The sequence below is a fragment of the Diceros bicornis genome, chromosome 14 (genome assembly GCF_020826845.1).
Source record: "Diceros bicornis minor isolate mBicDic1 chromosome 14, mDicBic1.mat.cur, whole genome shotgun sequence".
Classification (NCBI taxonomy): Eukaryota; Metazoa; Chordata; class Mammalia; order Perissodactyla; family Rhinocerotidae; genus Diceros; species Diceros bicornis.
Window position 1 is genome coordinate 44,029,640 of NC_080753.1, and position 21,140 is coordinate 44,050,779.

General features: G+C 37.9%; 1 protein-coding gene across 3 annotated transcripts in view; it reads left to right on the plus strand.

The window, feature by feature from the left end:
* Positions 1–21,140, plus strand: part of DCDC2 (doublecortin domain containing 2) — a 165,877-nt gene that overhangs the window by 124,702 nt on the left and 20,035 nt on the right. For all 3 annotated transcript variants that reach the window (XM_058555163.1, XM_058555164.1, XM_058555165.1), the window contains one exon: positions 12,973–13,073. In XM_058555163.1, the coding sequence (XP_058411146.1) occupies positions 12,973–13,073 (101 nt within the window). The remainder of the gene's footprint in view (positions 1–12,972; positions 13,074–21,140) is intronic.

The following is a 21,140-nucleotide window of genomic DNA, read 5'->3' on the forward strand; positions in this document are numbered from 1 at the left end:
TGTTGTAATTCATGTAGGTGCTTTAGCTGACGTTCAGACTCCAATAATGTAATTATAGAATGATTGATATTTGCATGAAATTCAGTTCTAGTTACATTTATATTATCAAGATGAAGATGATGCTTTTTGGTTCAGCTTGGCCATGAGTGAATGAGAATTGTTAGAGTTTCTGCAAGAATGCTTGGATTTCATTAGACATGCTTGTACATTAGGGACATAGGTTTGGCAACAGCTTTATGGTGCTGACAACTGTGACAAATTCATTGGAAGGCAGGAGTCAGAAGAGATGGGATTTAACCCCCTTTCAGCCCTTGTTACCTCCATGACCTCAGACTTCTGAGTTAGGTTTTACAGGGCTATGGTCTCTCTTCTCCACTTCATAGCCAGTCATCTTGAAAGAGTGGTCTATATTGCCCACCTCCACTCCCTCATTACTCTTGTATCCCACCCCCCAATATAACCTGCTTTTCATGCTCCACTGAAATTACTCTCATCTGAATGACTTGATCATTGGGATGCCAAAGCTGGGGGACACTTTTTCATGCTGATTACTCCTTTGTTGTTGACTTTCACTTTTCCCATGGCTTCCTTGACAGCTCACTCTTTTATTTTTTCTTGTACCTTTTGTTATTCCTTTTTTTTTTTTTTGAAGAGATCAGCCCTGTGCTAACATCTGCCAATCCTCCTCTTTTTGCGGAGGAAGACTGGCCCTGGGCTAACATCCATGCCCATCTTCCTCCACTTTATATGGGACGCCACCAGAGCATGGCCTGCCAAGCGGTGCGTCGGTGCGCGCCCGGGATCCAAACCGGCGAACCTGGGCTCTCGCAGTGGAGCACGCGCACTTAACCGCTTGCGTCACTGGGCTGGCCCCTTGTTATTTCTTTTTAATCTTTGTGCCTTTCTCTTCTGCCCATCCTTTGAATGTTGTTTCCTAGACCTCTGTCCACAACCATCTTCTCTTCTTATTCCAAGTTCTCATCCAGACCCATGACTTTATTTACCAACTCTGTTCTGACAGTTCCCAAATCTACATCCTTATCCCAGAACTTTATTCTAGTAACAGACTTAATTTCTAGCCATCTACTGGACATTCCTATCAATATGCTTAATGGGGTACTCAAACCAATATATCAGAATCGAAACTCATCATCTCCCTTCTTACAACCTCCATTCTCTTCCTCCTCGTGTCTTGATCGATAGCACTACTAACCCCTTAGACACCTAAGCCACAAACCTTAGAGTCTCCCTTCCACTCTTTCATCTCTCTCACTCCCGCATCCAGGCAGTCATGGAGTCCTGTCAGTACAAGTGTCTGACAGGACTTTAAGTGTCTCTTGTGTCCCCTCCTAGCCATCCCACTGCCATTGCCTTCATTCAGGACCTGGTATGTCTAGTGTAGTGCCACAATCCTAGAGAGCAGTGCTTGTCGCACTACCACAACGGGTGCTGCACATAGACCATAGTTCCATGCTTTCTCTCCCATGCCATTTCTTTAATCTCTCCAGGCTACCAGCCTCTTGTTGCTTCAGTCGGAACCACATTCCAGGGTTTCCTTTCTTCAATCTCGGCTAGTCTTCTCACTCTGACCTGGTATCTTCATCTCAGCAATGTCATCCTAGAGGGCCTTGAGTAATACCTTCCATATCTCCCCGTCCACACACAGCCTGCCATAAATCCCCACCCCCTTCCATCTAGGCAGCCCTCTTTCCAGGACGCTCCCCCAGCTTTGTGCTCCCCACTCCCTGCTTAAAGTCCTTCAGTTGGTCTTCATCATCTTCAGGATCAATTTCACATTCTTGGTTCTCTCAGACAAGGTTTTCTGAATCACTCCCCTGCTCACCTGCCACTCCCCAGCCCTGCAGCCTTGCTGCAGCCATGCTCGTCTGACTGCAGTTCCTGGAACATAGTATGCATTCCAGTGCCTCCAAATCTTTGCATATACTGACCTTTCTGTCTAGAATGCCCTTCCTCTGCTCTTCAGTGACAAATTGTGTTTGTCTTGTTTTTTTTTTTTTTTTTTTTTTTTGCTGAGGAAGACTCACCCTGAGCTAACATGTGTTGCCAATCTTCCTCTTTTTTTGCTTGAGGAAGATTAGCGCTGAGCTAATATCTGTGCCAGTCTTCCTCTATTTTATATGTGGGTCACTGCCACAGCACAGCTGATGAGTAGGTCCGCACCCGGGATCTGAACCCGTGAACCCAGGCTGCCAAAGCAGAGTGCACTGAACTTAACCACTATGCCCCGGGGCCGGCCCCTAATTCTGTTTGTCTTTTGATTTGCAGCTTCTGTGTCTCTCAGAAGCCTTCTTTGGCTGACCCCCTCCTCCATTACCCTTTCCTACTTCTATGCACAGTCTGTGTAGCACTTGTCACTTATCATTTTGTGCTGTTGATTTTTCCATTTAAATTCCCCAGTAGACAGTAAGCATCTTGAGGCCAGTGCCTTGTTCAGTCTTTCTTGGCTATTGTCCAGCACATACCTGAGCATGAGGAAGTTCAGTAAATATTGGCATAACAAATGAATAAATGAAAAAAAGTTGAGGAATTTGAGTACTATGTATTTCTGTTATATGTGAGTACTATTTGTTACCATGATACATTTTCTAGAGTAGAGAGGTAGTTTCTGTATGGCTAGCTCTTTTACAGACAGGAATATGTAGGGTCATTTGGAGGTAGTTGGACTAGCTGGAATTAAGAACAGGAATCATGAATTTTAGGCCACTTAATAAGTAACTCCAAGTCACTAGAGGAACAATTCAATTATTCTGATAAACTAAAACTAATTTGCGGTATAATTTTTATAAGGTTACAAAATTAGAATGCAAAAGTAAAGCTATGTATACTTCTTGGCTTAGGTAAACCTACTCAGAATTGCTTTATTATTCTCAGTCCACGTATTTGATATAACTTTGGAAATTCTATCAAAATTTATATAGATTATAAAATAATTAAGAAGCATGAATTCTACATATTATAAATATGTGCTTTATTCTCTGTACTCTGAATATTTCTGATTTTGATGAAAATCTAAAACATCTGTCTAAAAAGAATAAGATAGAAATGTAGGGATAAGAACAAAATTACCTATGATCTCGGGAAATCAATGGTAATAATCCTACTTTTGCTTTATGTCTACACTTAGAAAATTTTGTTACACCCATTTAAAGTCAAGGTAAAATAACCATGGTGGTTAAGATCAAGTCTATGCAAAGAGTTGATAGTCAAATTTAAACATCAATTGCATAACAGATGATATTTAATACCCTGGAGTGGGAGACAGGGAATAGAAAGAAGCCAAATATTTCAAACCACAGTTAAGAAAACCCGCCTATTTAAGTGACTGGGTAGTTATTTTCATGTAATATTCTAAATTGCCCAAGAAAAATATCATTTGTAATATTCTTATTTCTGTAAAGAGTTTCCATTTGAGTTTATGGGCCATAATAAAACATATGGAGATGAGTGATTAAAAAACATTTGGGTTATATGGCTGTACGAAATTAGATGCACTCAGAACATTAGCTGTTGTTTGATTAGTTTTCCGTTCTTCCTAATGATAATTTTCTTTAATTCAGAGGGGTGTTGTGAGGAGGGATATTGTATAAGTTGTAACACGGATCAGAGGAGGGTGGGCCAATATCCTCTCAAAAGGAAGTATTCTTACATGTGAATCGTTCTTCTTCTCTACCTTACTACCTGCTGAACTTCATAAAGACTGCTTCATACTGGGTCAGCTTTCTGGAAGTGCTGTCTTTAACTTTCAGTTAGATGTTGTGATGACAACAATCTGTATCTATGAAGAGTTTTATTAGAAAGTCAATATATTTCACATATGAATGTAGTTCACTAACCTTAGCTAATGAAAATCATTTGTGTGTCACCTTCTTACCAATTTTACTTTTAATTCTGCCTCTGGTAACTGATGTGGCACATATAAAGGGTGCATGATTTTTCTTATAAATAGATCTATATATTTTTTTCTTCTTAGGATGTTATCTTATATACTGAAAGCCATAAATAGCTTGTTTCCCACATTTTTCTCAGTAATCTGCTGGGTTTAATGAGCTACATTTTAATATTAACATTTTGTTTTTAATTTGACATTTTTATGAGATAGTCTCAGTGGTAAATCAAAGTAAAATGTTTATAGTCATATTAAACTTTCTTGCTTGCACATAGAGCTTCCACTTAATAGATATCTAATATTTCCATAAAGTATTCAGAACTGAGCATTATTCTGTTATTTTTCTTCTTATGTGTCCTGATGAATTTCAATCTATTTCAATCACTGAACATATTAAAATACGGTTTATAATACTATTTAAAAATTATTTTTAATAATTCTTATGAGAAAGTATCTTTTAAACAAGATTGTTGGGCTTAAATACTGATTATCATCAATTATATGAAAATATCATTCATTAATTTTTTGGTAACTTTTCCTACTTGAGAAGATTAAAGTATTATAATGTTACTCAACTGAAATATTTATGCACTGGGACTAGGAAATGCTTTCATTTCAGCTGTTCTTGTTGCAGAAAGGCTAAAAAGCACAGGCATTTGTTTCCCATTTCTGTAGGGGAAACAGCTTCATATTTATTATGAACTACACAGTAATGATGTGACTGTCCTACCTCAGCAGCTCTGCTTTCATTTTTAAGGCAATAAAATTCATAAGGGATAAGTGAAAAATAATTGAGGAGCATTTTGATTTTTACTAGAGTGTTTGTTATTGCTTTACTGCGTAATATACACTAAAATGTCTATTCATGATTCAAAGAAAAAAGATTAGAGCTGAATTTGGGTGTAGTGTGCATCCAGGCATTGAATTTGATCCTTAGTGTAGTAATTGAATGAGAGCAGTATTGTATATCAAATTTATCCTTGCTTTCTAGTTTGTTAGCGAATGGCTTTTATTACAAAGGTTTTAGGTTAGGAGAAGACTTAAGAAAATCGAATCCTTTTCTTTTGGCAGATGTGTGGGTGTCTGGGGGTGCTGGTGGTTTTTGCAGGTTGTAGGGGAATGAGAAAGATAAGTAATAACAAAAAAGGAAAACAAAAGGCAGTGGACTTACAGGAGGTTTTCTGACCATTGCCTTAATACCAGGAGGAGGAGAGGGTGTCTGAAATGGCTGCTCTCACCTAGCAGGTATCTGAGGATTCATAAAGAGGATTTGCCATGGCTACTGCCCTGATATTCTTTCTGGACCATGATTTTTGGACACATTGTTTATTAGTTTCCTATTACTGCTGTAACAAATTACCACAAACTCAGTAGCTTAAAACAACAGACAAATTCGTTATCTTACAGTTCTGGAGGTCAGAATTCCAAAATGGTCCTCACTGGGCTAAAATCGAGGTGTTGGGAGAACTTCGTTCCTTCTAGAGGCTCTAAGGGGAGAATTGTATCCTTCCCCTTTCCAGTTTTTAGAGGTTGTCTCCAATTCCCTCGTTTATGGCCCCCTTCCATCTTCAAAGCCCACAATGGCCAGTCAAGTCTTTCTCACCCTGTATCCCTCTGACAACGATTTCCTGCCTCTTTCTTCCTCCTCTGTAATCACAAAGGACCTTTGTAATTACATTGGGTCCACACAAATAATCCAGGATAATCTCCTCATGTCAAGGTCAGTTGATTAGCAACCTTAGTTCCATCTGCAACCTTAATTCCCCTTTGCCATGTAATGTAACATATTCACAGTTTCTGAACGTTAGCACATGGACATCTTTGAGGGGCTATTATTTTACCCACCACACAGAGCATAATTTGTTGATCCCCGTGTAGGTTGTACTTCAATCTTCTTTCTCTTCAATCCCCTTTGACTCCTCCTCTCCATTAAAATGCTATACTATCAAGTGTGGACAGATTGGGACAAAAACCCTGTAACAATACTAAGAATTAATGGACTGGGCTAGTGGCTTTTAAATTGAATACTCCTTACCTTCTATCTCAATGCAGCAATTATTTTTGAGTGCCTGCTCTTCATTCTTTGAACAAATACCTTTTGAACACCTGTCTTCTGAGCTCTATTAAATGCTGCAGATAGAGCAGTGCACAATATGGGCGTGCTACCTGCTTTCTTGGAGCTTACACTTTGGTGGGGACTGACAAACAGTGTATCAAATAAACAAGAAAAATATCAACTGCTAACATATGCTAGGCAGAGAATTAAGATAGAGCAATATGAGTGACTGGTTGGACACTGGAATAGGAATGAGGCAGATTTACTGAGATCTGGAAGGAGGAGGAAAGAGAAAAAGGGAGAAAGAGCATTTCAGGCAGAGGGTGTAAGAAGCACAAAGTCATAAGGTAGGAATGAGTTTTCTTTTGGAGAAACAGAATGTAGCTGGAGTTTAATGGCCAAAGGGAAAGTGGTATGAAATGTGGTCCAAGAGGGAGTTAAGTGCCAGATCGCATCTCTGTAAGCAATGGTAAGGACTTTGGATTCTATGTATGATGGGAAGATGTTGGAAAGTTTCTAAATAATTTTTATAATCTATTAAGATCACTTCACTATTGTGTGGAGGATGGATTACAGGATAGCAAGAGTAGAAGAAGAGATACACTAATTTGTAAGCTATTGCAATAGCCAATTCAACAAACAGTGGTGATTAGACCAAGTTGGTAGTGGAGATGGAAACAATATTCAGAGATTTGGTATATATTTAAAAGGAGATTGAACTGACAAGACAACAATAGAATAGATATAGTAGGGAGTGAGAGCAAGATGGAAATAAGGGATAACTCCCAGATTTTGGGATTGAGTGGTGGTGCCATTTCCTGGGGTGGGAAATATAGACTATGAGTTTAGGGTGGGGAACCAGAGTTCTGTTTTGACCATGTTAAGGTTGAGATGCCTATTAGACTTCCAAAGTGAGATGTCAAGTTAGGCAATTGGATATGTAAGTTTGGGGATCTATGATGAGGTTGAAGCTGAAGGTATAGATGAGAGTCATTGGCATATTGATGATATTCAAACCATGATCTTGATGAGATTACCTAGGAAGAGAGTGTAAATAGAGAAGTAGATCCATGATGCTGCTCTGGGGTGGTCCAACACTTAGAAGTTGAACAAAGGAGGATGGGTTGGCCAAGGAGACTGAGAAGAAGCAGCTGGTGTTGTTGCTGAAACCAAGAGAGTGAAATGAAGAGATATAGATAGATAGAGACAGAAAGAGAGAGAGAGATAGAAAGAGATATCGCCTATATTAAAAGGTGCTAGGAGATCAAGTAAGATGAGAACATAAAGATGACCATTATGGTCATTGATAATTTTGACAAGAGCAGTCCTTATGGGTGCTGCTGCAGAAGCTACATTAGAAAGTGTGGGAGAAAGTGTGTGGGTGAGGGACAAAGATAGTGAGTTCAGACAGCTAAGCACTAGGCGCTCTGCTAGGGCGGGGCATTCCAAGATGAGGCATCATCTCATTATCACTTTTTCCAAAAACCTACTTTTCCTACCTATAGAAGAAAAGTTTATTTTTATATGATGTACAGACTTTCTATTATTACATTTGCCATGTACAATTAATTTTAGAGGGAGCAAAATTGCTAAGACTCAAATAAGAAATAATGTCATGAGCAGTTGAAAATTATACTGATGCTTATTAAAAGGAAGATTAGAAGAAATCTTGAATATTTGCAAGACTATTATTGGCACACCACAAATTCACAGATTGGCAATCTATGGCAAAAAATGTCACTTATCTGTTGACATTGGGATTGAGTAAGACTAAATTCCTGTTTTTATGAAACTCCTGAGTGACACTAAAACTACTTGTGTCCCATTGGAGACTAACTTTTCTATCCTAGATGGCACCTAGCCATAGTAAGTCATAGTTAGGGTGTCTGAGGTTTCTATAGCAATAACTATGATCTAAATTCACCAATTTACTCTGCAAGTTTAAATTAGCAGTAATAATAAAGAGAAAGTGATAAAGCTGTGAAGTGCTTGTGTAATATTGCCCTTGACAAAAAACTTAATATTTTTGCAAATTTCTTTTAGAATCTATCCTCGCAAGCAGGTGTTTTAAATTTTTAATGTTTTATCTTTCTTTGCCTTTTTGCATGGAGTGTGTCTGTAGATGCGTTTTACTATGGCACTGACAGAAAGGGGACATATTCTTATTATATTGTTTAAGTTATTTTCCATTGTAGTTTGGCCTTGTTGGCAATTCTTTGGTATTAGATAATTTTAATTTTCTGGTTTTAAGGCCTGCTTTTGAACATTCATATTGAACATTCACGTACTTTTGAATATTCACATTGGCGCGCTGATCTTGGCCCTGTATGAAGTATAAACCCATACAAATTCTATTGCAGATAATACTTCTAGAAAATGCCAAAAATTTGGTGTTTATATAATGCTTTGTATATTAGTTCATTTTAACACATATCTCAGAACCTGTTATGTGGCTGACATTGTGCTGGGCACAGGACTTACAAAGACAAAAGTTATGGTCTATGCCTGAAGGAGCTGTAGTCTAATGGTTAGGGGGGCAGAACTGATACAGGAAATCGTTAAAAGTAAGCATGATTCATGAATAAATTAAGTATGTGAGATATAAAAGTAGTGTATAGTAGAAGCTATTGGTTCTGTTTGGTGGTGGGGTTAGGGAATGAGATCAGAGGCAATTTTTATAGAGTTGAAGAGGATTTGAACCATGAGTAAGACTCCAGCAGGCAGTCAGACAGGGACAAGGGTGAAAGCAGTAGACTGGGCATTGAGCGCATAGGCATAAGACAAGAACTAGCACAGTGGTACTGTGACCTATACGTTCTTTGTCATGACTGCACATGGGCTGCAACTGAAGTCACTCCACATGATGAAAAGGGTGTGTGGTAAGGTGGAGCTGAGGGGCTTGTCAATGGAGTTGAAAAGTTGAAGTATTCAGGCCATGGCATAGAATGGCTCCTCACCTGGGCACCGAAACTACTCTGATGGTAGGACACAAGATGGGGAGAGACATAGGTTGGTGAGGTTTCCTTTAAAATGACGTGGAAGGGGCACTCAGAGAAGAGGTTGAGGATTTATGTGAGTTAATTATATCAAAACTGTGATGTCAGTATGCCCAAGGGGAAGTTTTGGAGGGAGAATTAAATACTGGCAGAGTGTGTGAGGGGGTAAGGTTGTAGGGGGCATAGAGCAGGAAGGGAATCAACATGTGAGAAAGAGTTTAAACCAGGAACTTATTTTTTGTCTTACATTTCAATGAACATTTATTGAGGATTTATTGCGTGCAGTGACCATACTTACTCTTGGGAAACAAGGACTTATAAGAGAGGAAAGGAGCCACAGGGTATGTACGTAGGAAGATAAATAGCCCATGTCTCTGTGATCTTTCCACAAGATGCTAAGCCTGTAGAGAGCAACCCTTTTGTATTTCTAGAGTGACTTTTATACAGTAGATCTTGATACATATTTACCAATAAAATGAATGAAATCTCCCCTATTCACTTAAAAACTCCAATTTTTCATTATTCAGTATTGTCCATTAATTACATATGGTACCACCACATGCAGCAATTTATTGTGTGTTCAGATAACGTTTAATGCCAGAGGAAATGTTCATGATATGATTTTAAAGTAAAAAAAAACTTAAAAAATTATATATATAATAAGATCCTAGTTTTATGAATTTATGTGTGAGAGAGAGAATCTGTTGTCAAAATATTAGTGATGGTTATCTCTGGGTAGTGAGATTAGAAGGATGCTTATTTTCTTCATCTTCCAAGTTTTCTAAAAAGCATATGTATTATCTAAATTTATAATCAGAAAATGCTATTTAAAAATATTTTTTCTTTAGGAATTCATGTTACTCTGTTTTTAATTTTATATAACATTTATAGTAAAAGTTAAGATCGTAGTAGGCTTTCTCCTATCACAAACTAACTTTCCAGGTGTTCTTCCATTGTTTTTGTCTCTGTTTATTTCTGTGAACTCCTTTCTGACCTTCATTTCTTGCTCTGTGCTGGTGAAGGAGATGACTTACACATCTCAGTTCACTGATGAACAGAACCCTCCCCCTACACCTCAGACAAGCAGTTCATCTTTGTATTCTCTATTTGCATCACCGTACACAATGTTGAGTTTTGTTGTTTTCTCTCTTTGCCTTTTATATCCTTGTGGCTGCCATTTTCCATTCCAGTGCCCTTTCAATTTTATTTTATTTGTTATTATTGATCTTATTCATCTTTTCTGGTGAAATGTTTATCCTAAAACACATCTGCAAGCCATTCATAGCTCTGCTTAGATACAAACATTTCATTGAATTTGAATATTTAAGAATATGTTCCTTTATAATCTGTCGATTTCTTTTTGTAGTCTCTTTGAAAGCAAGTACAACACTTGGATGCAAAAATGTTGTGTAAAAAAGTCATATCCGTAGATCATAACTATAGTCTACTGAGTCCAGCATCTGTCTCTGAAGGTTGACTCAAGGGACACTTTGTGGATGACTATGATTGTTGTCTTCTAAGGTAACTCGGAAGGTAGAAATGAATGTCAAACACATTTAATTTTCCTTTTTAAACCATTTTGGAAATAACATTTGGTAAATTTTGTAACCCTTTTTGGAAATCCACCACTGCACATTCTCAGGGTTATAAACTCCACCTGTGAATAAAACAGAATTTATTTTTATTGTTTCTACCATTGAGTTCCAAGTTCCAGAATTTTGATGGAGAGACAAATATCACCTTACCCTATCTCTGTTGACTCCAATTTTATAGATTACTCCCTTTCACTTTCCTCTTTTAGGACAGAATAATTGTAAGCTATTTTCATGGCTCCTTGAAGTGTCCTTCCCTGCACTTTTCTTAGCGTGAGGATTATTTTGTTGAGTACATGACCAAAACTCTGCACTTACTCCAGGCCTATATATGCGAGAACATCACCGCAGTCTCTGTCTCATTTTCTATATTCTTTCTTCTGATATTCCTGGGCTTTTGGCTGCAATTTCATTGTGGATCCATGTCTTCAGATGTGAGACACTATACAGTCAGGATGTAATCCTTAGATGTGCTGTGTGGGCCATGTCCTTGGGGAACATTAGCTGTAGAGATAATCCAAAATAGCTGCCAAAGCTGAAATCATCATTTGGTGATGATTTTGTAGTGATTCCTGTATATATGTATATTTTCAATTTACATATATATATAGGATGATTTAACTGAGAAAACTCTAGTGAGTGAAAAATTACTTTGGATTTCTTAAGCATACAAGAGCTGATGGAGAGAAAGAATCATTGGCTGAAAAGACTTTTTTGGATGATAGTAAAAACCAGTCTGGGATTAAATGATTGCTGTAGATAATCCTCAAAATGAATTAATCCATGTGAATTAATCTAACATGTATAATCAGCTTTGAAGGTAGCTCTGTTGTCTCTGGTTTTTAAAAAGGAGAGTAGAGAAGACAACATCCAGTCAGGTTACAAAAAAAGTAATTAAAAAGGAAAATGTTTTCTCTAGGAGAAACAAAAAGGGCTTGAGTTTGGTTCTATTTCCTCCCTCCATCCTTCCCTTCCTTTGTCACCTGGCTGTATCTTCTCAGCTTCCATAGTGTTCTGCTATGGCCTTTACCTATTAGAGCACCTACCTCAGCACACCTCATTGGTGGTGTATATTTCTCTGTCTACTCATTGGTCTGTAAGCAGCTTGAAGAAACAGTCTATATCTCGTTCATATCTTAGATGGTCACATTGGCTCACATGGTGCCTTACATATAATTGACCCTCAACAAGTGTAAAAATACATTTTACGTTTAATTGAGTGACTTGATAACTTTAACAATATGAAGTATTAATATGTGAAATGTGTTAAATAGTTGCGCTCTGGGAAACAAGCTCCCATTAGAGAAATAGACGGAGTTTTAAGACAAAAGATGAACACATATTTTCTAGATGCAGAGATAATCAAATACTGTAATAGATGATCAGAGAAGGAGATGAAATCTCCATCCCTGGAGATCCTTAAAAATTGGACAGAGAAAACATCTGTGAGAATGACTGAAGCAAGTAGATAGACAGAATGACAAATGGTTCTGTGATTCTTTGATTACTTGGCCTGGAGAAAGAAGACTGAGGGGAGACCTTAAAACTACTTCAAATATGGAAAACAGCTATTATTGCTTTCCATAGGAAACCAAATCGAAGGAACTTAACCTAAAGTCTTAGAGATTTAGATTACATTTTATAGTTAAGGATTTTAAGACACAGGTTCTGAAAATCCTGTGGAAATCCAGAAAATAAAAGATTGATTTGTGTGAGATGCAGAGTCAGCTCTATGATTCTGTTGCAGTAAAAATATTTTTTGTATTACTCTGAATAGAGGGAATTATTCCAATATATTATATTCAGTGTATAGCATTCTCTTGGAAAAGGAAAACTTTTAAAAGTAATGTTTTAAAGCACCAAATATTATCACTGTTTCATGTATAGGAGATGCGAACAGAGATAATAGGTGTGAATCTTTCCGTCTAAATACCTGTACAGGGTTGCGTTATTAAATCAGTAGCCACTTACCTCTTAATCAGAGTAAATAAGTCACGGGGATATAATGTACAGCATAAGTAACATAGTCAGCAATATTGTAATAGCTTTGTATGATGACAGATGGTTACTAGTCTTATCAGGGTGATCATTTCATAATGTATATAAATGTCAAATCACTATGTTGTACACCCGAAACTAATACAATATTGTATGTCCACTATACTTAAAAAAAAAAAATCGATAGCCAAAGGGTGAGGAGGAGTCTGAGACACAGCTCTGCTGTGCTGGGTCAGCCTGGTTTGGGCCACTGAACCTTTTCTCAATGAAAATGTGGAAGAATTGCAGGGAGGAGGCTACAAAAAACCAAAATACCTATTAAAGAATAATATTCATTAGATATTTGATTGTAATTTCAAGATGAAGCCACACGATGTCACAATTGGATTTTGATTTTCACTGTGTATTTCTCTCAAATAATAGATGAAGGCATTTTCAAAGCTGGAGAAGAGAGATCTGAAACACGGGGGGCAGCAGAAGTCCAAGAAGATGAAGATACTCAAGTTGAGATTCCCATTGATCAGGTAATCTCCATGCCTTTAAAAATATGTATAAACCAATAACTACTATTTTTGTTCAAGTTTTATGTTATCTGCTCCGCGTTGTTCCTAAGCATATGTTAAACCCACTCAGGTGCTATGGGGCTGAACGACCTTAAAAACAAAACAAAATAAAACGCCTTCGGTTTTTCCTAGTATTCCTACAAAAAATAGCCATTTGGATGAAGTCTTTCTTATTGTTATTTTTGCAAATGGTATATCTTTAATAAACAACATTGAAGAATGAGGTGGATTGGAATTAGGTATGAGATACAAAGAGGGAGAAAGTTTGATACAAAAGAGTATTGGCTTGGGGTTTTTATCTAGGAAAAAAGTCCTTCATTTACAAAAGCAGATTTTTAAAAAAAATGCCGTGATATTCTCTCCTTTACAGTCCTTGAAATTGTTGTGGTTGGAATTTGTTTTTCATAAAGAATTGCTTATATAAATGCAATTCAAACATTTGCTGCGTGTGTATTGATTTTCTTTCTTAGGCCAGTGGAACACTGTACTTTTAGGAGTGTGTGTGTGTACACACACATGTGCTTATAGAAGGGACTAAGTAGTGTTAATTCTGGCTAAATGATGCAAGAAATAAAGGTTGGTTGGGCCTTTTAATACTGAATTCAGCCAGGTTTCTTACAATTCTAAGTGGAGGATTGGAATTTAGGTGAGGAGGGGAAATTCATAATCCCAGGCTCAAGGGAATAGGAGTCACTAGGAATTGCCACTTGTCCTCTGACTATTATGTGATATTTCCCTTTCAAAAAGCAAATTTCACAATCTAGCAAATTCCACAGATGATCTTCTCAATTGCATTTGTGTTAGTGCGGCAGTGCAATCGCTGCTTGATTATTCCGCAGGCATTTTCTGTAAGCATCGCCTTCCTGATGACAAACCTAATGTGTTAAAAATCACACAGATTTCAAAAATCCAATTTATCATCCAGGATTAGCTACAACTAATAATTTTTCATAAACTCTAGTTATAGGTATTTTTTTTTCTGAGGGAAAATGGAATTTTAAGTCTTCTCTGAAGCTATAATTAAATATTATATTTTAAGACAAAGAAGAGTAATCATCATGTATGTACAACAACTGATAGCTGCCAAAACCAAGACTAATTTATATTCCAAAGTCAAAATGCCGAATATCAAGAGAAAACCATAGCTTTATTATCAAAAGAGAAATCTGTTTGTTAATCACTGAACAAGTTACAAAATCTGTTAAGGGTGTTTCTTATAAATCTGATGATCACAAGGAAGAGGAGCTGGCAGGGGGAACTGATCTCTGATGATACTCGAACAGCCTTGGATAAGTGTCCATAGAGCCTGATGTCTTATTTGACTGGAGAGTGCTAGCTTATTAAAATACAAGTATGCAAGAAAGACCGATTAAACAGATTGGTAAAAGCTGGGCAATATCAACAAGATGATGTCAGTTTGAAGGAAATAAAGCCAGGTAACAAAAGATCAGAATTACCCTCTTCAGAGTTATTAATAGAGTTGGGATTGTCTGGCTCACGTAGTTGGCATGAGAGGCTTATGAGGTCAGGTCGTAGAGTCATTCTCTCTGTGGTCTGGTGACCTTTTGCTCCATAGCCTAAGCAGTTATGTTATGAATATTGTGGCAAACCAAGTGACAGTGTGGATAAATGAGTGGAGAGCTCCGTTATAGTAAGCTTCATTATAGTAAGAACAGCCTAGCTCCTTAAGAATGACTCTGAGGACATGCCCTAACGGTGATCTTCATTAAACAATAACTACCATTTATTTTGTACCTACTGAGTGCCAGATACTGTTCTAGGCACTTTTATCTCATATAGTTGTGATGACAAGCCCATAAGATATACATAGAAAGAAAGTGAGCTCATGTAGTGGAGTTACTTGCCCTTTACTTGTACTGTTAGGTAGAGGAACTGGGATTTGAATGCATGTCTGTCTAACTTCAAAATATAGGAGTGATCTTGGGGAAGAGTATTAAATGAAGGAAAAAAAGCCAATTATTAACCCAGGGAAGGAAAAAAATTCCTGCATAAGAAAAACAATGTAGTCATCGTATAGTTCTTGGCTCAGCTGTAAATGATACTTACATACACTCCCCTTTGGGCCATCGCTAGTTAACTTCTTTGGACTGGTTTCCCATCATCTAAGTGAATCACGTTGTAATTTTAGTCAAAGGGCCATGAAGAAGGGAATGTGTGTGCACACGTGTGTGTGTGTGTATGTGTATACATATCATGTGCAAATTGGCCAAATAGTTTATTTATGCCTGAAAAGCAGATCAAGTTTTATAAGTAAATATCGAGGCCTCTGTTGAGAGACAGTTCTCCATGGATCTCTATGTTTCTGCATATCTAGTGAGCAGAAGCACCGATTGCCTTAGTTCTGGACTGTGTTTTCGAGGATGTTTGTATAGTGAACATCCTTGAAAGACAGAGCTAGTGACTTCCTTTGGAACAGTCCTTCTCAACTGGAGGTGATTTTGCCTCCAAAGGGATATTTGACAATTTCTGGGGACATTTTTGATTGTTAGAACTGAGGGAATGCTACTGGCATCTAGTGGGTAGTGGCCAGGGATGCTGCTAAAGATCTTGTAATGCACATGATGGCCCTCACGACAAAAAATTATCTAGCCCAAAGTGTCAGTAGTGCTTACATTGAGAAACTCTGCTGTGAAGGCTGGGTTTGTTTATTGTCCACTGTAATAAAGATAATGTTTCTCTATGGTGCAAAGGTCAGCAGGCTTACTATCCATTATAAAAGCTGTGGCACCATTGAATTGTATACTTAAAATTAGTTAAAATGGTAAATTTTATATTATGTATATTTTACCACAATAAAAATATTTGGGAAAAAAAAAGATTTGGGTTCCCTAAGCTTGGGGTTCTTCCCCTGAAACGCAAGCCACTGTGTGTATCACTCACCTCCCTTCACATTGCCCTGTGGGAGTGGGGCCTCAAGGAGTGGGTGCAAATGCCAGTACTCTGGCTACTGCTATCGCTGTGAGCACTATCAAGTCCTCTGTCTCTGACCCGTTAGTCTCCTGTCTTCTGCCAGCATCCATGAAACTGTGGCAGGCTGATGTGGTAGCTTGCAAGTAGGGTAAAATTTCAGTCCTTTCATAGTCCTTAATAGCCTCTATTGGTACCATTTACCATGGTGTTTGTGTGTGTAAGGGTGTGTAATGGGGCGTTGTGGACTAATTTGAGCCAAGAAAGAACCTGAGCTCTGTCCCAAGATCCAGACTCTCCATTTCTTAGAGACAAGTTAATGATCCTGGATTTCTTACTACTTCCAAACCATTGGGAAACTGAAGAATGTCACAGTCTTTTGTGTATTTGGAGAGGCCAGGACAAATATCTTTCCTCAGGGGAGAGTTTAGGTCTAATAAGAATAAAGCACTCTTTTAAAAATTGCTATTTTTTTTGCATGCACATCCAAATCAATCTGGTTCTCCATAAGCAGTGGAGCAAGTGTCTGATTAACCAACACCTGTGGTTATACCCTGGCACTGATAACTCTATGTCAATATGCTCTATTTATAAAATGATGCTTTTCCAAGCTAAGGAGGCAAGAAATGAGCATGCTCCATTATAGTTAAGTGAACTGCGCCTAGTAAGTAAAGATCAGGCAGGAAGAATCCATTATTTCAGAAACACAGGCAAATAAATACCTATAAAATAGGCAAATAAGCAATTATATTGTGGATTTTGTTCCATTTGACAGAAGAGCGCAGAAGATGGGGATAGAAGCTTGAGAGTGGTCTCAGATGGTTTTATAGCTTTTCCCATCAGCTGGTAGTTGACTTTGAGTAGTAAAATAATGAGAATTGCAAAATGTTTTTGTGCTAAGTAACTTCGTGAAATAGCATTCAAGCCAGAATCATGAACACTGGAGCAGTGAAAGCTTTTTTTTTTTTTTTTTTTTTTTTAATTGAAAGCTGTACTATATACTATTTTCTTATTTATTTATTTGGAATTTACTTCTTAATCAAAGTTATACATATAATATTTTGAAAAGTCAACTAGTTCAACAAAGATGGTAACAAAAATAGCAACCACCTACCCCCCTCTTCCCCACCTGGATTCCTGCTCCACAGAGGTAACCGGTTTGAACTAGTTTAGTTATTTCTCATGGAATAGACTGCTATATTTCTAAACCATAGATTTCTCACTCCTCTTTATTTCAATACGTCTGAGACCTTTGGATCTTACAAGTAATGGCATGTTGTAGTTTAATTGGCATGTTTTTTTATTTTTACAGGTACATAAAATGATGGAGATCCTTTTAATTGGTGATGTCTCAAATTCGATGAAATAAATTTCTTGATTTTATTTTTCAGATTTAGATATTATTTATTAATTTTATCTCTAATGACTATGGAAGATGATTATTCAGCTCTCTTACCAACCCCTTTCCCCCTCCCCCCACATAAAGCCTCATGCACACGAACACACACACACACTCCTTTCTTCTTTCTTTCCACTATAATTTTATAATAATTTTTGGCTAAGTCAATGTTTTATCTGTACATTATTTTTTACTGTGTAAGTTTTCTTCTTAGCTGAGCCATACAGTGTACTGTGGTTACATTTCCTTTCTTGTGTAACCCATTTTTCCTCCTCCCTATTTTAGTAATTGCCTGTATTTCTTTTTTTCATTTGCTTACTTTTTTGTATAGTTATTACCAAGCCATCTTCAAACTCGGCTAGAATTGTTGATCTCTTCTTGGTATACTCAAACATATCCAGTGATGATGAAATCTCAATTCATTTTTTTTCTCAAACTCTTCAATCATCTGCCTCAAGCTGGTTATTTGTTCTCTAGATCTGTTTTTCAGAGTTATCCTGGTATTTTTCTTCACTATTCTTTTGGGAATTTCATTTGCTTCCCCAGTGGATGGATCCCCTATTTCTCGAATTCTACGTCTTCCTCTTGGTTACACCTTCATTTTTTATGAAACTCACCTCTAGTAGCTTCCTGAGAAAAACTTCATGAGAGGCACATTTCTTTTTGGAGGCTTTGCATGTCTAAAAATGTATTTCTCTCTACTCAAACTTGGATATAATTTCTCTCAGAATTTTGAAGGTGTTACTCAATTGTCCTTCTCATCCAGAATGGCAGTTGGGAGGTTTGAAGCCACTCTGTTTCCTGAACCTTTGTAAATAACCATTTTTCCCTTTCTGGAAGCTTTTAGGATCTTTTCTTTGTTCCTGATGTTCTGAAAATTTCCAATTATGTGCCTTGTGCAGGTCTTTTTGCTTATTGGACTGGATACTTAGTGGGTTTTTTATTCTGAAAATGTTTGTTTTTCAGTTCTGGAAAAAAATTATTGAATTATCTCTTTGATAATTTTTATTCTCTCTATTTCTCTACTTTCTTCTGGAACTCCAAGTATTTGGATATAGGACCTCCTAGACTGATCATCTTATTTTCTCTCCTACTTTCCATCTCTATGGATTTTTTTCTATTTTCTCAACTTTTTTAAAGTCAAAAATCCTCAACTTTTATCTTCCGTCAATTGATTTTTTTCCTAGTCATCATATTAATTTCTAAGAGCTCTTTCATATTCTCTGAATGTTTCTTTTTATAGCATCCTATTCTTGTTTTATGGATGTGATATCTTCCCTTATCTCTCCAAGGATTAATCTATTATTTTAAACTTTCTTTTCCTGTACTACCTTTATTTCTTCTGAGTTTCTTTTTTTCTTTCTTTGTTTCTTTCAAAGTTTTGATCTCTGCCTCCATGTTAGAGGCTTTCCTTGGCTATCTGGTTAGATTTTAGAGTAAAGCATTTAGGAAACTGTGTGCATAGGCAGAGCTCATTAGATTGAGTGAGTTTCCCAGTAGGGTGATTGGTTTTGGCCATTTTACTGGCAGACTTCCAATTTTCAGTATCTATGTTGTTCTTTTGGGTTGGTTTATTTCCTTTAAGTGGAATCTTTTTATCACTTGCTTTGGTGGTGTAAGCCTGGCTGGCAGCATTTTGGGATCTGACTATGGGAAGGGAGCTTGGCCATTAGATAAAGAGATTTATCCTTCTTGGTTTCAGTACAGTGCCCTTGTTCCCAGCTGTGCTGGAGTCCAGCTTCCCTGTAGTTCACCATCTTTAGAGAATAAACCTCTTGTATTTCTCAAGAGTGGGGAGGGGATCTTGAGAGTCTATCTGCTTCTTTATTTATTTATTTATTTATTTTGGTGAGGAAGATTAGCCCTAAGCCAACATGTGTTGCCAATCCTCCTCTTTTTGCTGAGGAAGAATGGCCCTAGGCTAACATCGGTGCCCATCTTCCTCTACTTTTATATGTGGGACGCCTGCCACAGCATGGCATGATAAGCGGTGTGTAGGTCCGCTCCCAGGATCCAAACCTGCTAACCCTGGGCCGCTGAACTGGCGCGCACAAACTTAACCACTATGCCACCAGGCTGGCTCCTCTATCTGCTTCTTTTAAAGACTTTAAGGCAATTCACCTATTTTCAGTCATATCTATGTCCCCTTTTCCACAGACAGATGGTTCCTCCAATCTCCAAGCCTTCTATAGGCTTTTCAGCTTGCAAAGGCTTGCTTGTTGGTTTCCCCTCCCTGCAGGCTCAAATGTTTTGCATCCTCAGATCTGCTGTTAATTGGCTCCACATCCATTGGCTTTACTGTTTCCCAAATTTTGTGGCTGTTGTTTCCTTTTCAGGCCTCTGTGTCCTATAGGTTCATCCCTTTTTAAATGGCCTTTACTGACAATTTAGAAGTGTATTAGAAGGGAGCTAAGAAAAAAGCACATTTGTTTCACGTGCTGTGTTTAACCAGAAATCACTTTCACACTAATTCATCCTAGGGAAAATAAACTGCCTTCATAGAATCTATGCTAGGGATGGCAAACTGGCAGCCAGTGACCAAATCCCCTGTGAGAGAATCTTTGGCTGGCACAAGGCTTACAATATCAGAATCTCTTTAGTAGGCCATGTGCTCTTTAGTTCACCACAGGCCTCAGCACTCCCTGTTATATAACATGGGATATATATTCCTGAATTACACATTGATGGCATTTGCGTGGCTCCTGGGGCTTGAGTTTGTGATTATTGGTCTGCACGTAGAGAATATAATGCCATTTTAAAGAATCTACAGCCTAGAAACAGGAGGTTTGAAACTCAAATGTGGCCATTGACATAGTTTTGTTCTCCATGCCCTGACTTGGTCTCATCACTGACTCTACCTGCTAACTTGTGGAGAATCAGCAGTCACTTACAGATTCTCTCATGAAAAGCAAGCTCAATGGAGAGGTTATTTGTATTATTTTTTCATATATAATAAAATACACAAAAAGGTAAAGGAAGCTGCTTCCTCTGACCAGACCCCTAAATCTACTTCATTGAAATGTATTTATTAAAATAAGAATAACAGGGGCCGGCCCCGTGACTTAGCAGTTACGTGCGCGCGCTCCGCTGCTGGCGGCCCGGGTTCAGATCCCAGGCGCGCACCAACGCACCGCTTGTCCGGCCATGCTGAGGCCGCGTCCCACATACAGCAACTGGAAGGATGTGCAACTATGACATACAACTACCTACTGGGGCTTTGGGGAGAAAAAGGGGGAAAAAAAAGGAGGAGGATTGGCAATAGATGTTAGCTCAGGGCTGGTTTTCCTCAGCAAAAAAGAGAAAGATTGGCATGGATGTTAGCTCAGGGCTGATCTTCTTCACAAAAACAAAAAACAAAAAACAAAAGAATAACCAAATGTTTAGAACCAGAAGGGAAGCTGTTCTAAACTCCTTGTTTTGCCATTGAAGAAACAAAGCCTCACAGCGGGGAGCACCATTTTCCCACAAGAACACAGCCTGGCTTCTGGTTTGGTACTCTCTCTCAACACCTCAAGGAAGGCAAATGGGGAGATTAGGGGCTTCTAATGAGCCCGCAAACAGTAACATATTTTGTCTGTGTAGAGGGCCACTCAGCCTTCACTGCCCTCCTTGTACTAAGAGGAATTATGTGCAAATAGCATATTCACCATTCTTTATTTTCAAGTCGTATCCTCTTAGTGAATCATATTCATGTTTGGTGC